The sequence below is a fragment of the Tetrao urogallus genome (assembly GCF_951394365.1).
Source record: "Tetrao urogallus genome assembly, chromosome: 15".
Taxonomy (NCBI): domain Eukaryota; kingdom Metazoa; phylum Chordata; class Aves; order Galliformes; family Phasianidae; genus Tetrao; species Tetrao urogallus.
In genome coordinates, this window is record NC_136828.1 from 7,536,942 (window position 1) to 7,553,242 (window position 16,301).

The 16,301-nt window shown below is 39.9% G+C and overlaps 1 protein-coding gene across 1 annotated transcript in view; it reads right to left on the reverse strand.

Annotated features, from left to right (window-relative positions):
- Positions 1 to 7,748: 7,748 nt before the first annotated feature.
- Positions 7,749 to 16,301, reverse strand: part of BMERB1 (bMERB domain containing 1) — a gene marked incomplete at both ends in the record, with an annotated part of 44,016 nt that continues 35,463 nt past the window's right edge. The window contains 4 exons of the mRNA XM_079542861.1: positions 7,749 to 7,861; positions 9,138 to 9,220; positions 10,759 to 10,873; positions 13,119 to 13,192. Coding sequence (XP_079398987.1) covers positions 7,749 to 7,861; positions 9,138 to 9,220; positions 10,759 to 10,873; positions 13,119 to 13,192 — 385 coding nt within the window. The remainder of the gene's footprint in view (positions 7,862 to 9,137; positions 9,221 to 10,758; positions 10,874 to 13,118; positions 13,193 to 16,301) is intronic.

A 16,301-nucleotide genomic window follows, 5' to 3' on the forward strand; every position in this document is an offset into this window, starting at 1 on the left:
AGATTAAGTCAGTGGATGACCTCAACTCTAGTTAGCAGTGTGTGAGACTTCATACCCATACTGGGTAACCATGGCATTTACAATGGGTTGTATTTGCCAGGCAGCAAATAAATTGCTTGATGTATTGAAAGAACCTGTACCTGAGGGATCCCACTGGCCAACTGTTTTTCTTAAGGTGGATTCTATTGTAATATGCAAGGAATGAACATGGGCTCTAATTTTTCAGCCAGCAACAGGAAATGCCACTGAATATAATGGCTATAGACAGAATTTTACTAGTTGGATTTTGTTATAAAATCTTTTAAATTTAGACTCGCATTACCTGTAATAAATTTATAGCCATTGTGAATGCAGAGAAACACTTGGAAGTTTTTCTGAGCATTGTGGCACAGTATCTGAGTCCTTAGTAAATCTCTGCAGACATCCTGCTATGGAAAGTGAAATTTAGAAGTAAGCTTTCTTGGAATGCTTTTAATAAGTTTGAGTTAAATGCGAGAATATCTGCTTTCACCTTACGTTTGATGAAGTTGATGCTGAGCACTTAGATTTTTGTTTCAGATGAACATATGTTGGAGAAAAAATATTTTCATAAGTTGCAGCTCCAAGTTATCTAAAATACTGAAGAACCGGTTCTTTGCTTCAGAGAAAAAGATGATTTGTCAAAGTGAGTCTGGTTGTTTGAACCATTTATGGAGGTCAGCATATCTTTTCTGGGTTCATGTGATTCTGATGAAATTGCTGTTTGAAAGTAATAGAATAATACTTTTGAGAAGTTGTGTTCATAGTGTAACAAAATAGCTATTTGAATTGCAATATATTTTTTTATCCAAAGGGTTAAATGAATGATGTGACTTACAGATTTAAAAGTATTACAACCATGAAATTCTTTAACAATTAAATGTACTACTTCAAATTCATGTCTGTTTAAAAAAAAGAAAAAGAAAATTGTCACTGAAGCCCTCAATTTATGCACTATCTTTTTCTTGGAGTGGGAGGGAGAAGAAATTCTTTTCTTAGCTGTCTACTTTGTTTGGACACTTTATTTTGTGGCTCAAGTGCTGTTTTGTGTGTTGGGACCAAACAGTTGTGTCAATAAAATTTTCAAGCAAGCATAACTCTTGTCCTTTTCTGAAGAAATAGAGGGGGAAAAAAGATGAACTGTTCTAAAGTCCTTAATTCACTCTTACTCAGTGTTTAATTATCCAGACAGAGCAGAGTGCTAACTCTGAGGCTCAATGACAATGAAAGAAATTCCTTGAGTCCATAATCTGTTCTGGAGAATGAGTGTTTCAACACTTGCAGTTCTGCTACTACTAGATGCACTTAGTCATTCTTCCTGTTCCTCATCAGCATCAATTATGGCTGCTTCTTTGAAGGAACCTCTTCTAAGAGTTCTGAAGGGAAAAAAGGAGCAAAGTATAAATGGAACAGATAGAAAGAAATATATGTTCTCTTGAGTTTTAATCTCACTTTGAAATGTTAAGATAGAGATGTGATTAATGTAGTACAGATCCAACTAGTAAGACGTCTTGCTGTGCAATAAAGTTGTCCAGTCTTTTTGGGTAAAACAGCCTTGTCTTCTAGCTTGCTGAGGATGGTAGTTAACCAGGAGCTACAAGTTTGGCATGGAAGTTGTTTCGCTGCTTCACTAGACAGCTTTGAACAAGTAGTTAAAATATGCAACTAAATTGGATTATTACATCTCGTTTTTTATGGACAAAAGTAAAGAGCTGCATGAGATCTAAGTACATTCATTAATGGAACTGTCAAAAGGAATTTCTGCTAGAGTAAATGTCTGCCCCAGGTGAATGGTTGTTTGAACTCATAAGATGCTTGTTCAGTCAACAGTTTTAAAGTAACTGCTTAGGTATTTAACACAACATAATTAGTGTAATAAACACCTTTCTCCAAAAAGAGGAGTGGGAAAGTGGTAAGAACTTTATCTAAAGCATAAGAAACACTACAGACAAATCGTACTGTCACTGCTCTAACTTCACTCTTTTGGTAGTTGTGAACGTTTTTATGTGAATAAAATCCTCATGCCACATTACATGTTTAACTGCAAAAGGTGAGTTTGATTTTTGTTTTTCTTGCTGTGAATGTTCTCATCTTCATTCTCTTGTCATCTGTTTAAATCAATTAAAGTTATGATTAACTATTTCAGAATGATTTGCTTTTTTGCCTTTTAATAATGCAATTGCATGGTAAGCTGTGCTTTAACTCATTTCTCTTCATGTCTAGAAATCACAACAAGAGATACAGGCATAAGGTCAGAGTTGGAGATAGCAGCTAAGCCTGATGCCCCCAACTCTGTTTCAGGTACAGTGTGGAATAATTTGGCCACAGAAATGACAGTACTGTCTGTATTCTAGACAGATTCAGGGGTTTGGTTCTGGGTGGTGCGGTGTGGATTGAACCTGAGCTACCCAGCCTTGCTTAGCTTTGATACCCGCTTACAGAAAAGCGAATGGCCAAAGAGTGTTTGCATCAGTGAAGCCCGCTTATCAGTCTGGTAAGTAACCCTGTTGGCTTCTTAATCTTGTCAATTTCTTCTGCCTTGCACTTGAAAAGCCTTGTGTCTTTGCAACTAAACTTTTGCAATTGGAATACTTTATTTCTTTTGTGCCTTTGAAAACTAGAGGTTAGTTCTGGCTTTGAATGACTTCAACACTTGGCCCAGCTACCAGTTCAGGGTGCTGTGTGCCCATTGAAGGGTGCTGATGTACTCAAGTTAACGTTTTACTGTGTGTGTGTGTGTATATAATATGGTGTGCTACATTGTGCAGATGTGTGCAGCTGAGGTAACTAGAGATCTTACTCTTCTACAGTGTTCTAGTATTTGTTGAGAGGATGTGGTACAATGCCAAATCCTTTCCAGCGTGCACTGCTAGAGTGAATGTAGTATTCTTGTACGGACTGTGTTCATGTTTAGAATCATGTGAATGAAGAAAGTAAAACTTAAATCTGAATAACAAGAGCTTTTTTTTGATGTAGGAAGCAAACAGCGATACTTGAAGGTATTATTTCTGAGCATTTCGTGTAGAGTAAGAAATGCTCCCTATAAGAAAAATCCGTTAAGACCCTTCTTAGTTGCTCTACTAATCCAGCCTAGAATACTTATCTGATGGAAAGCATGTTTTCCTTTTAGTTAATTTCTACTGATGTTGCATTTATTTTCCTTACTGATTTAATCAGTTTAGCTGTAAGCAGTCAGAAGCCTGATAATGCAGGTTGTACTTAGAATTGTTGGAAGTACAGATACCTTTATCTGCATAGGTCTTTAAATTTAAGCTTAAGTGTGAGGGCAGAACTCTCAGACAAGGACTGAAATTGTTGCCAGCAGATTTGGGATAATGCGGTCATTCTGCAGCAAGACCTAGCAGCACCTTATTGGATTGCAGATTAGTGACTTTTTAAGAGTAGTATGAACACAACATGTGAAAGGAATTCAGAGAGAAGCTTTAAAGTTGAAGTTCTTCGAACCTTCAAATTCCTCTCAAATACATTCATGATCAGAAACACGTATTAACAGTTTGCCAGTGAGACTAATTTCCAGCTAGAACCAAATAGTTCTGTTCTCAGCTAGAACTTTTAGTCTTACCCACTGTAACAAGTCTGAAATCCCTCAAGTTTTGCTGCCAAGAGTTAACTCTGGCTATTCATTAGCTGCCTTTGAAATTCAAGTCAAAACTAGCTGCTTCAGAGTCGGGACCATGTCTCTGAGGATGCAATTCTATATCTCATGTAGAATGAGCTCTAACTCATTTGAAGCAGTAGACTTCAGTCAACTGTAAGTGCTTTGTAGTGCCAATAGCATGGCTTGAGATCAAACTGAGTAGAATATTGGGAGAACTGTTCTCCTTAACTGTCTGCACAGCTGCAAATGGAAGTGTGCTCTTATGTCTGTGTGAGAGGGCATGAATTGTGACGAAAAACTGAATCACATGTGAACTTAGTCACCCACAAAGGTGAAGGCATGCCCAAGTACTTTCAGCCCTGCAGATCAGCCTGCAGCTGTATGGGACGTGATGCTGGTGTATGCAGTGTTCTTGAAAAATAAGTAAACTACTACTGTTTCATTTTGGAGGATGAGGGGAAGTGTTCCTGAAAGAACTTGGGAACTTGTATCTTGGGTAACAAGTCGTGAGTAACCTGCAGTCATTGGGACAATCAGGCAGAGGAAGTCTGGATGGTACAATCTCTCTCCCCATGTATTGCTGGTTTTGAGCAGACATTCCTCATTTGGGCTGCAGGGTTATGTTCAAAGCTTTCTGTTGAGCTGAACTGGATTTTGTTGGAATGATACCCAGTTCTATTGGGACCATTATTTTTCCAAATGCGGGGCTTGGAGCTGTAGGCTGCTGTGAGGTTTCAAAGCTGTCTGGGACAGTCACGACACTGGCTATTTGCTTTCCTGAGAGGCCTGCTGGAGGAACTTTTTTTTTTCTCAGTAAGAACCATTTCATTTGCAGTACTAACTTAGCAAATCCTTTTTCTTGCAGAACAGTAATCCTTGTTTTGAAAAGTGCAGCGTGGTGAATGCATCCCACTGTAACCCACAACCACTTCCTTCGCTATTAAGAACAAAACACATGCTTAGTATAATACAGCAGCTTAGTTTATTTGGAAATACATTTAACTTTGCTGAAGAGTCAGCAGACCTAGGGGAAGGGTACAAGAGAACCATTTGCTGGTAGAACTACTGATCAGTACAAATAGCACTTTGTCACTTTTTCTGTTGCAAACTGAGATCCTTCCCAGAGCTTAGCCACGTTTACCAGCTCACAGAGAAGTGTTAATCTACCTCCAATTTTCCTCTCTCTGATGCCTTGCTGCCTTTTTGGCTGGATCAACAGCCAGAACTTCAAGAAAAGGTTTTACATGCTTTGGTCAAACAGATTTCCTTTTTGCAGGCAGTTGACAGGCATTGGAGAACTGGCTCTGAAATGATGGCAGGTGTGCTGTGTGGCCACCTACATGTTCTTGTCTCAAGTTTTCTGCTGGTTTTGAACTGGGGGGGTGTGCACACTGTTCTGTATTCATTGGGTTATGGAAGCTATGATACTTGAGGGTAAGTACTGTATTTTTGTCTCATTTCTTAACACAAGGACCAAGACTTCTCCACAGTTCCCAAGTTTAATTTGTTCAATCACAGCTGTTGTTTGAAGCAAACCATCAGGGCTCTGCTGTGTCCTGGATGGACAACACTGTACACCAGTGCTGCTGACCCCAGCTGAGAGCTCAGCCTTTTATTTTATTTTATTTTTTTTTTAAAAGAAAATAACTTTACTGTGGAACAGCATTGCGAGCTCCCCATCCAAAGGAGCCACATAAGGAAAACCTTTCAGCTAAGGCAAGTGCTTCTGGAGATAAAGTTTACTTTCATTAATACTGCTGTTTATCAAGTCCCTCAGGGCATATCATGTTCACATTTGTTGGGCTTTTGCTTCATTTTAATTAGAGCTTTGTAGTCGTGCCTGCTGAATCCCAGTGCTGCGTAGCTTCATTTTATGTCAGTGAAATTTTAATTACAGACCTATGTTTTGCTGATTGCTTTTTCTTTCTAAGGGAGTGGTGGTAGGCAGCTGTGTGGCACATAGGACATGTCCTGGTCATCAGCACAGCCTGGTTTAAACTCTCATGTTCTTAAGTCACCTCTTGTCTTCTGATACCTGTATGTGAATCCCTTCACTTACTGGCATTTGCAATACTTGATTGTAACAGTGGACCCTTCTAAGGCTTCCCTGCAAGTTGTAATTTTTTAACTTCCCTTTGACTTTGTGATATCACATATCTATACCTTAAGACATCAGGAATTATCAGTATCTTAATAGGGTACCAGCAAATTCTGCTGAACTGACCAGAAGTCAGTGGTCGTTCCTTGCCCTCCCAAGTGTATTTTCCCCTGTAGGCAAAGCAGTTCCACCCAGAACTCCCATAAGTACATGGGTGCTATACAGCCTCCAATTCATACCAGAGTAGCTGTTAACAGCTACAGAGCCTTATATGTTGTGCATCAGCAAGGGTGTCCAACTGTATCTGACTATTCAGCCTTGGATGTGTTTTCTTTCCACATCTTTGAACAAAGTATGTAATGTGCTTCATGTCTTAGTGGAAACCTTTGGTGTTATTTCTTCCTCAACCCTTAAATCTTAAGGATCTTGTCACCGCCAGTCCTGCGTCACAAGCGAGTCTGCAGTGATTCTGGAAATGCAAATGTTCTTCATTGAACCAGTCCAGTTCTAGAGAGTTGTTTTTAATTTGTACAAGAACATATTGATTTACTTTTGATGGTGTTTCTCCTCAAAACTTGGTAAGATACTTTCTCTAAAAACGTGTCTATTCTTTTTGGGTAGCTCTGCTGTTGGTATTTTTCCCCTTTATGCATAACTTTTGTATACTTTTGTGGTTCTTTTGCATACAAGTGCACATTTAACTTGGCTGGTTTTGCGAAGTTGAAGCTACTCTTTAAAACTTTCTTACTTGAAGGACTTTTGCTATCGGTTTGTTACTTCTAAGCCTGAGTTTGTTTTCACATTGTATCATGTACATTTATTTTATTATTTACACCTATCACAATACACATAGTCACACACCAGCTACTGACAGCTAATATTAAATTCTACAAGTTTTAATCTGCATAGAGACCAGAAATGCATTAAATGGAGAAACACAAAAGTCTTTCTGTATTGCCCTTAATTTTAAACCTATTTTGTGTAGAATATGATCATCTTCATACCACAAGTGTCTGCTTCTGTATTTTTATATTTGTCTTGTGGCCAATTTGTATTGGGTAGCTAATGTCTCCCCACACTTAATAGCTTCTATTTCTCATGGTCATTAATTATGCAATTAATAGTTGGTTTTAAGCTATTAGTTAAATGTTGGTTCTGTGTTGGTGTGTTCAGCTCTTCTCCCAGCAGCCCACCACTGGCAGGTAATCTCATAATGCATACAACTTTAGTAGGCAAAAAATTTTGCAATTACCCCTCTGACTCTGCGAAGTGAAGAGCTATGAGAGAAATAAGACAGCTGGAATAATCCTTTACATACCAATCACTGTAGCTGTGCTTTCTAGAGCTTTACCAAGACTTACTTTTCCCAGTGAAAGCATATTTTGAGTAACTCAGAAATCAGAGGGTATAAGATCTATATCTGCTTGCAGCATTCTTGTTACTGATATTTAGTTTTGAGAAACAATTCCAAGTGAAACTTCACAGCAAAGTAGTTAATTTACAAGCTAATGTGATGCTTATTTTGCATGTAACATCAGTTACCCTAAAATTGTTTAATTTAATCTATCGGTTGTTTTACATACTGCAGTGCTATTTGTGGCTCTTATTTTAAAAAGTAGCCAAAACAGAGTATTCCAGCAAATGTTTGAGTGTTGTTTGTGAGAGGAGAAAGGTATACAACAAATTCTTATGAAGTGACCTACTAAAATTGCTTTTTTACACATTACTTGATGAAACTTCTTTCACTTTTATCACAGGGATATTTTTGTTAACACTATTACAGATCTCTTCTGGTCACTGGACAGCCACTATATGGATTTCTTGCTTTTTTAGGCATGCGTGTTGAGTGATCCATGCAACAGTGAAGAACCTGCCATTGTACATTCCATGTGTTATAGCTGCACCACAGTTGATCTTCATTCATTTAGTGGGATGCTGTTAGATGCCTCTACCCTACAGTTTCCTTCAGTGAAAACATCTGAAAAGACAACAAACATGGTAGAGAGCCCAGAGCTACATGATGCTGCATTGGGTGGCTCCACAGCAATCTTTAATGATGGCCAATCCTGCCTTGGCAATGGCGGGCTTGCTTGGAGGAGGTTCTGCCTTCTTTTCTGTTGGGCTGCCTGCAGTGTTCAAGACAGGACACTATTACAATCAAGCTATTCCTTCCTGCTTCTGGCTTAAAGTATATAACTAATTATTCTCCCCATCTACCTCCAAACCTTTTAAATTTGTTTCAGTGATAATATTCAAGATGCCTTATCCATTTTGAGAAAGGAACTAGGAAGGGTTAAAGAATCCAGACATCCCTAAGGGTAAGCTGCTTGCATCTTGTTCAGTCCAGGTACTCATATTCACAGATGCATGGTCAGATAAAAGGTCCTCCCACAGGGAACCACTTACTGTACTGAGCATCTCTAAACACAGAGCTGAAGAATAAGAATCTTAGTAAAGTTTATTCTCTTAAACTTGGATGCCCTACCTACGAGAACAAGAAATAGGCAGGCTTTCATTTTTGGGGGGGTTGAAAAGAACTACAACACTAACGTTGTATTTAATAAACACAAAATAAACTAACAATGAAGGTAAGTCATGCTAAAAGGATAAAAATTAGTGATGGATCTTGAAAATGTTTCTGCAAACCTCACACTTCAGTCATTGCATGTTTTCCTGAATGTTCTATAGCAAGCTGTTGATCTATGCAAAGTGGTGGTGTTTGGGTACTAACCTCTTCAGCTTGGGACTGAATTTACCATCCATGCACACTGCTCTCACTTAACCATTTCCATGTCTGACAGGTGAAAATCAATCTAGTAATTCCTTTTAAAATTCCTGCTGTGACAATTCTGTGTGAAAATTGGAACTAAAAGCTTCCCAGGGATCAGGAAATGTGTGTACTTGTAGTACTATCTGTAATCAATTTGGATGAGTTGACTGAAGTTTATTTTTGGTGGTAGGATGCAGGAGACTTGGGGCAGCTGTGGAAGTTAAAAAAAATAAAATAAAATAAAATAAAAATTTGCAATTACACATCTTGCCAGCTGTAAACGAGACAGTCTTGACTTCAGATACCCAGCATATTGCTTATGAGGGTTTTCCAGACTTCTTTGTGAAACTAGAAGGGAAAATAATTGGAGGCAAAAGATAACACCAACAACCAGTTGCTTACAAAAGCAGGTTGTGGTAATATACCAATATAGTTTGCATATTTAAAATGTAAAAAAAAAAAACATCTGAAGTGGTTGTATGTGGATTCAGTTTTAAGGGGTAACTGGGCATCCAAATTCTAAGTGGCTGTAGTCTAGATTTGGCAGCGGTTGGCCCAACATCCATTGATACACCCTTATATCCAGTTGTCCTTGAGATTATTCCTATTTTTCTTAATGTTCAGGAACTCACTGGTAAGAGACTGTGTTGCTTTGTCTAAGGGTTTTAACTTGGTGCGGAGGAATTCAGCCATCTCCTTGTCTTCTTCTTTCTCTCTGAAAAAAAGAAGTATGTTAGACTACACTTTATTGGTGAACAGGACAGTAAAAGGCATAACAGCTATGATCAAATCACTACTAAATGAGGGGCTTTCTTCTTGTCAAAAACGTGGTTTTTTTTGGTTTTTTTTTTTTTTCTGCTTATTAAAGCACAGTAGTTGCCTACATGAAAATATGAATGAGTCTCTTCTTGAATTCAAAGAAACTTTTCCCCAAAGCTCTTTACTAACAGTGCTGGATTTGCTATATTCTCTGATCAGAGGATTTAAACCATAAAGCATCATCAATTTTAAGATGGCCTCAAAGTCATTCACCATCCTTCCTCTACAAAATAAGATGTAAGCATGGTTAATTTAAACATCAACTTAAACACAATGAGATCTTACATTCTTCCACTGGCACAGTCTTCACCAAAACAAAGTATGTTTCTGTTTCCATGAAGGCCACAGTATTATCTTGGGTACAAGATGATGTCACTGTCCTCGATAGCCTCTAATAAGGATGTTTTTGTTTTAGTTTCTCTGCTAGCTTATTTAAACACTAACAGTGGGAGCACTGGAGTATTTCAGAGCAAAAGCAGACTTTATTGTCCAAAGCTTTAAAGCAAAGCATCAGGTATTACTGCAACTGTCAATCAATGCCAATGTAGCCACATCTGCACAGTGCATGGCACTATGCTTTCAGAAGCCTACAATTAGGCTTCTGTCGTGTCTGGCTGCTGCCAGCATTTGCAATTTGCACATAGAATCAGCTCTGGATTATGTTGTTAGCTCAGGCTTTTTGTCAGCCTGCTGCCTTTGGCCTGCTCTCTTTGATCAACTGCAGGACTGGCAAGCTTTCTTCCCCCTGGTCGTTTGCCTGCTTAGAATTGCAATGTGTTGGAGTAGATACTGTCATCCACGCTAAATGGGCTGATGGAGCCTTGAATCATTACTGCGGAATTAAAGAGGGGGGGAAGAAACAGGAAAATCCTGACTATTTATGTGACGTTGGAACTCAGTGCAGCAGCTCAAAGTCAGCTGTATAAGAAGACTGACTCTGGGCTGAGATTCCCAACTCGCTTATCATTTAGGTTAGGTAAACCTAAATTAGCAATTGCCTTTCCATTTTTTTTTTTTTTTTTTTTTTTTTTTTAATGCTACAACAGGGAAGGAATAATGAGAGCAAACTTAGTATTTAAAAAAACCGATGATAATAATTGAGGTGTCTGCACCACCAGTGATAAGATCCTCTGGCAGCAGTGACAATCCTTCTGTTTGTAATGGTAAATGCCCAGTCATATTCTGATGAGAAAATGTCTGAACTCCTCTGTCATCATGGGATGTCAATTAGGACATTTCTGGCATGGAGAGCAGAAGTGCAGTAATTTAGTTTTTTGTTTTCCTTTTTTCCACAGAATAAGGCAGAAGCCTTTAATTTGGTAACGGGTTTTGAAAGACCAATTTTCTCTTGGCAGTATAAATGTTCTCACTTATCCAGTGCAGAATTAGGCTAATGAAATCTTCAGCGTGAATTTGGTTGCTTTTAGTTCTTACCGTAATCTCTCCACCTCTGCATCATCTACAAGAAAATCTCTTTTTTGCACCAGTCTATGAATCTTCTGAATCAGTTCATCTTCTCTTTGTTTCTCCATCTTTGTTTTTTCTTTTTCTGGTCAGAAATAGGGCAGGGAGAAAAAGGCTGTTACTTCAGATTCCAGGAAGCTGGGCAGGGGAACTGCAGCTGCCTAAGAATGTTTTGGTGATGGAAGTCCGTGACAGCAGAACCATGCAGTTCTGTCTGCTGCCTCCTTTCTTCTGCTTACCATCTCTTGTTTTTGTTCAGTTAGTGCACTATGGTCTTTGCGAAAGGCTTGTCAAGGCTATTACTTCTAATGCTAAATTACTCTATAAGGTGCTACTCTGCTGTTTTGCTATCTTTTTAAAGAAGTGTTTTGGCTTTAAAACAAAGAACCAAGAACCGAAAATCCCCAATGCCTCCAGTAACAAGAAAAAAAAAATGGTCCATTTTTCTTCATTAAGATACACCAGCTCCTCTTAATCTCAGGGAAAATGAGAACACTCCAAAAGGAACAATTTCTCTCTATTTCATGACAGACAGGGCCATCGTAAAACAAAATCTGGTAACAAGGCATCTTCTGTTTACACTGCTGATAATAGGAGCTACTTTCCACTTCTTTCCATCTGCCCTCTTCCTGGACTGTGAAACGTGCTCTCCCATCCCCTCCTCTCCTTAGAAAACCAGCTGCCAAATGCCTGAAATGCGTGCATCCTGTATTGTGGCATAGTACCATAAACTAAAAGCCTCACATTGACTGCATTGGCTAACTCAGCCCACTGAAACCAAAGAGCAGGGCCCTGTGCGGATCTGTAGTGAAAGGAAAATTCTGATTCAGGTGCTACGAATGAACCCATTTCCGGAAGGTGTTTTCTCTAGGTTAGCTACATGCTATGTAAGCACTCTGTTTTGTGGCAATGCCAGCACAACCTTTGTTAAATTGTTCTTGCCAAAAGGTGGTGCTGCTGGAACTGCTCAGATGTAAATTCTGCACTTTTGCTGATATCTGCGTAGTGCTGAGGAGAAACTGTTGTCTGTTGATTTCTGCTTAACGCTTTGTGACTGGAAAATAGTTTCAAAAAGGTTATTGGGAAAAACAAACAGACTGTCGCATCGAAAACCCTCAAACTGATTAACCCTAGGAGTTAGGTAGAAGATAAAGGGGTTGAGAAAATTGCAGACCGGAAGAGGTGAGGCAAGGGTACTCATTCTTAGCTATTTTTCATCACTCATAATTCTTTCCCACCTCGTTTAAAAACCAACAACGTACCAACAGCGTTGCTACAAATCCAGTGTGACCTCCAAGTCACTAAGTGTAAAGAAGGGGAATACAAGCAACATGGTGTATGTACTTTGTTGGGAGCAGAGAAAAGTGGAAGAGTTCTTATCTAAACGAGAATATGTGGGCTCAGAGAGAGAAAAATGGACCTCTTTTTTATTTCATGATTGACCTGTTCTCTCCTTCCAGGGGAGAATACTGTTTAAAGCTGCACAATAAAATGTAGGGGGAGGAGGTGAGCATAACGAAAGGAGTGTGAAAACCAGTCCTTCGCAGTGAGGTGGCAACAGATTACATCTGAGAGGTGCTAAAAATGTGGAGTGTAATGTAGATAGCCTGGTGAAGCCTCCCAGTGTTTTCAAAATCTATCTGCAAAACAAGCAGAGCAGGACTGTTGTGGATGATCTAAAACAGCAAAGCTGTAGCAAAGCACAACTTCTCATTGATTTCAGCTGGAGTTTGGATGTGAGGATTGTAAAACTGCACACAACTCCAGTCCTTCCCTGAGCAATGTATTTGCAGTAAATTTAAGACAGAATGCAAAGCATGCTTTTGCCTCTTGCTTTTTGTATAAACCTGTTTCTTTTTACTCTGGAAGGCAGATTTAACAACAGCTGTGACAACGAATTGGTATATCTAGGAAAGAATCTCTCATTCACAGTAATGGTTTTAAGACCTCCATTCTTCCTGTTATCTCAGCCCTCTGTCTTTTCTGCTTGACCATCTCCGTGCTGGTTGGTTCCCTTGAGATTCCCAAGAGAGTGCAAGAGCAAGGGAACATGCACCTTATTTGAGTGTTATCTGCAGGTTTGCCATCAAGGGAGCAGTGAAATACAGCATGAAAACAACTGTGGATGCCAGAAGATTAAAGATGAGAAGGAAAAGAGAAATAAAAATAAGGACCAGAGGAAGAAGGAAATATATGAAGACAGACTATACAAAACAGTCCTGGGGGAGGTTTCTGAGGGAGGTCTGCACTAAGAGCAGAGGTGTGCTCCTGAAACCATCCCCTGCATTGCCCAAGCATTATCCTGATACTGAGTTAGAGACAGCCATTACCTGGGATAGCTACCAAGCTCTGCAGCTCCTTCTTAAGGTTCATAATGTCTTTGCACAGCTGAATGTCATCCATCCTGCAGAAAGAGAAAAAGCACAGTCAGAGACACGCAAATCCCATCCCATGTTGACAGAACCAGATGGATCTCATATGAGTATGTGGTACTGTTCCTTTCCTGGGACGTGTACGAGATTGAAGGGCTGGGTTTTAACCTGGGGATTCTTACACAGTTCATTCACCAGCTGTAACAGGTATGGACTATAGTACAGCTTTTGCTGTTGAGCCTTTGGTTACTTGTCTTACTGATTTGTACGGAGGTCAAACTTGTCACTGCAGATTATTTTAGTTGTATCTTGAATCAAACTTTAAGAGCAGGTATCTCTATATATTTAATAGTTATGGAAAACATTGGTGTGCTATGGTGCACGCATTGCAGCAACAATTTTCACTGGGAAAATGGCAAGAGGGAGAGCAGCAGTGGTCCTGGAAAGGGGCAGCAGAAGCTGGTGTGGTATTTGGCACAGCCAGAATGAGCTTTACCTTCCACTACTAATTTTCTTTGTGACCTTACTAACTTAGTCCTGAAGTTAGCAAGGTTCAGCACTGTCTTTCTAGCAAGAGTTGTATTTTACTGCTTGAGTCACACTGGCAGCCAAGGCTCATGTACTTGTTCTGAGGACTTCATCATGGGGTTCCATTGGAAATCACACCATAAAGAGCACAAAAAGAGCCCATTTAATTAACTGTACATGTTTCAACTCAGCTGTCACTGATATTATCCTTGTCTGCCCGGATCTGTGAATCGTTCTTCTATAATTCTGTGCCTGAAGGGTGGTTTGCCTGTTGCCTGAGCACCCAAAGGAAGCTGAAGTTCTATCAGAGCTTGGGTTGTCACAATGCTATTCCAAGATAGGAAACCCGAGGTATTAGAGCATGTGAGTAAGAGTGCACGAGTGCACAAAGGATAATGCAGTCAAATTACAGAATTAAGTGAAAAGTGGAAAAAGTAGGGGTGTCTGACACGAATCAGATTTTAATCACAACCTAAGAACTTTTATTCTCCCTGCCTCCTCTGCACGGAATGCAGGTCTCCATGGGGAGCCGGCCCTCAGATGCTTTGCTCATGTTAGTAGATCATGCTGATCCAAGCAGTCTTACTTGCTGCTTTGATCAACTCCATTTTGCCAGTTCCCTTCCATTCATTGTGCTGTGACACCTGTTTCTAGTATCTTTTTCACTTCTCTCTTCCCCAGATGTCACAGTGAAATACCTCTCATAAAATTCTTTATTGCTAACCTCCTGATTTAGGGGCTTGGGCACTGTTCTGGACTTCCAGAAGTCACTGAGATAATAAAAGTTTACTTGTCTCTCAAGGCATTGCACTCCTGCTATGCACCTGACTTACAAGGCTTGCTGTTATTGGCAAGATCAGCATGTTATCCTCAAGGCTAGCCCATGGTTCACTGCCATGTATGTTCAGCACACCTGGCAGCAGAGACCTTAATACAAAGGATTTTTCTTACTTGGACTCCTCATATTCATACTGATCACGAGCAAAGCCTGTTTTACTTTTGAGATCCATCATGCTAAATGGTACTGAAATGACTCCTATCAATTAACAATCTTAAACACTGTCCCCTCATAGAATCAGTATTCAAACTGTGCTGGGATGTGAGCAAGCCACACAGCTCCTTATTCATTCAATGTTCATGCCATTTGGGTGTCATTTTAATATAATGAGTGTTAATATATTTGAAGAAAATGGCCGTGATTAACAGAAAGAAGTTTTTGGCAAGAAACATTCACTGCTGAACTGCTGTATTCAAATAGCTGAGGGTCAGAGCCTCAACTAGTGAAGAGAACAGTGAGTTTGTACTTTTTTCCTTTGAGGAAGATTGGGCCCATTCTGGAAAGATCTGAAAGATGCTATTACTTCACTGCCTCAGTTTGGCTCTCTGCCTTCTCAAGAAACTCCAAAAGCTAATGCCATTGCATTAAAATACCACTGGTAGTATGTTCCAAGTGAGCAAAACCATCTACATCTGAGAGTCCCTGTGCCCTGTGGAGTCCCTGTGCTCCATATTACCTATTGGTGGGAAAAGTACAGGCTTTATACCCTTTCAGCAACTGTAGATGCAATTGCCTCCACTACTCTAGGTTTCTTTTTTTCTTTTCCACCTGACTGCAGAGCATAAGTTTTGCACTCTCCATATGCATTCTTTGCATTTCGTTCTCCTGTCTCGTAACTCACAGGAGAGAAGTGAAAATGTGGCCAAGCCCCTCGGGGCTGCAGCAGCTCTGTGACAACCTGCATTCCAAAAGTCACGCTCCAGGTGACTTCTCCAGAGTCCCAGTTCCATAGACCAGTGCATTCTGATGATGGCCACAGATTCAATTGACCATCTGTACCAATCCCTTAGGCACACAGAACATCTTTCCTCCCATCTGTGTCAAACAGCCTTTGTGTTTCTCATCCACTCCATGGTGCCCATTAGGAAAAAAATCAAATTAAAAGAAAGAAAAAAAGATACGGTTAAATTACTAAAGGAGGGATATGGGATATATTCATCCCATCTGACTTAATGAAAGCAGAAAGAATAGCTGTTTTTCACTAAAAAACATTCCTAGCAATTAACACTGTATGTAGGGCAACAACCGATGTCGTGGGCAAGGTCCACCTCACTGCTCTCAAAGAAAAGGGAAAAGAACAAGGTCTCATGGGGAAGAAAGCGCTTCGAAGGCTGTTTAATCCAGACTGTTATATGAACCTCCTTCTCTTTTCCCCTTTATGCTCTGGTTCTTGTGCTGGATAGTCAGGGTTTGATGGAGAGCATATCTGTAGAACTGTCAGACCTCTCAAGGAAGTATAAAAAGAGCTCTGGCAATCTTAAAGAGAGCAGGAATACACGTAGCACAGAGAACAAAAACCCTTTGGGTCCCTTAACCTTTTACAGAGAAGCTGGAGAGACGTGCTGAGACTATTCTGTAGCACTTGATGTTCCATGTTGTAAGTGCGATCCATCAGATTGCAAGATGGACAGGAGGAAAAGCTGCACAGACTACTGTCCAGCTTATTTAAGAGCACTGCTATGCTCCCTGTGCACCCAGTGCTCTTCTCGAAGGAGAGCAACACAAGCAGGCTGCTGTTTTGTGCTGAATGCAGTAGAATCCCTATAGAGTAGCCC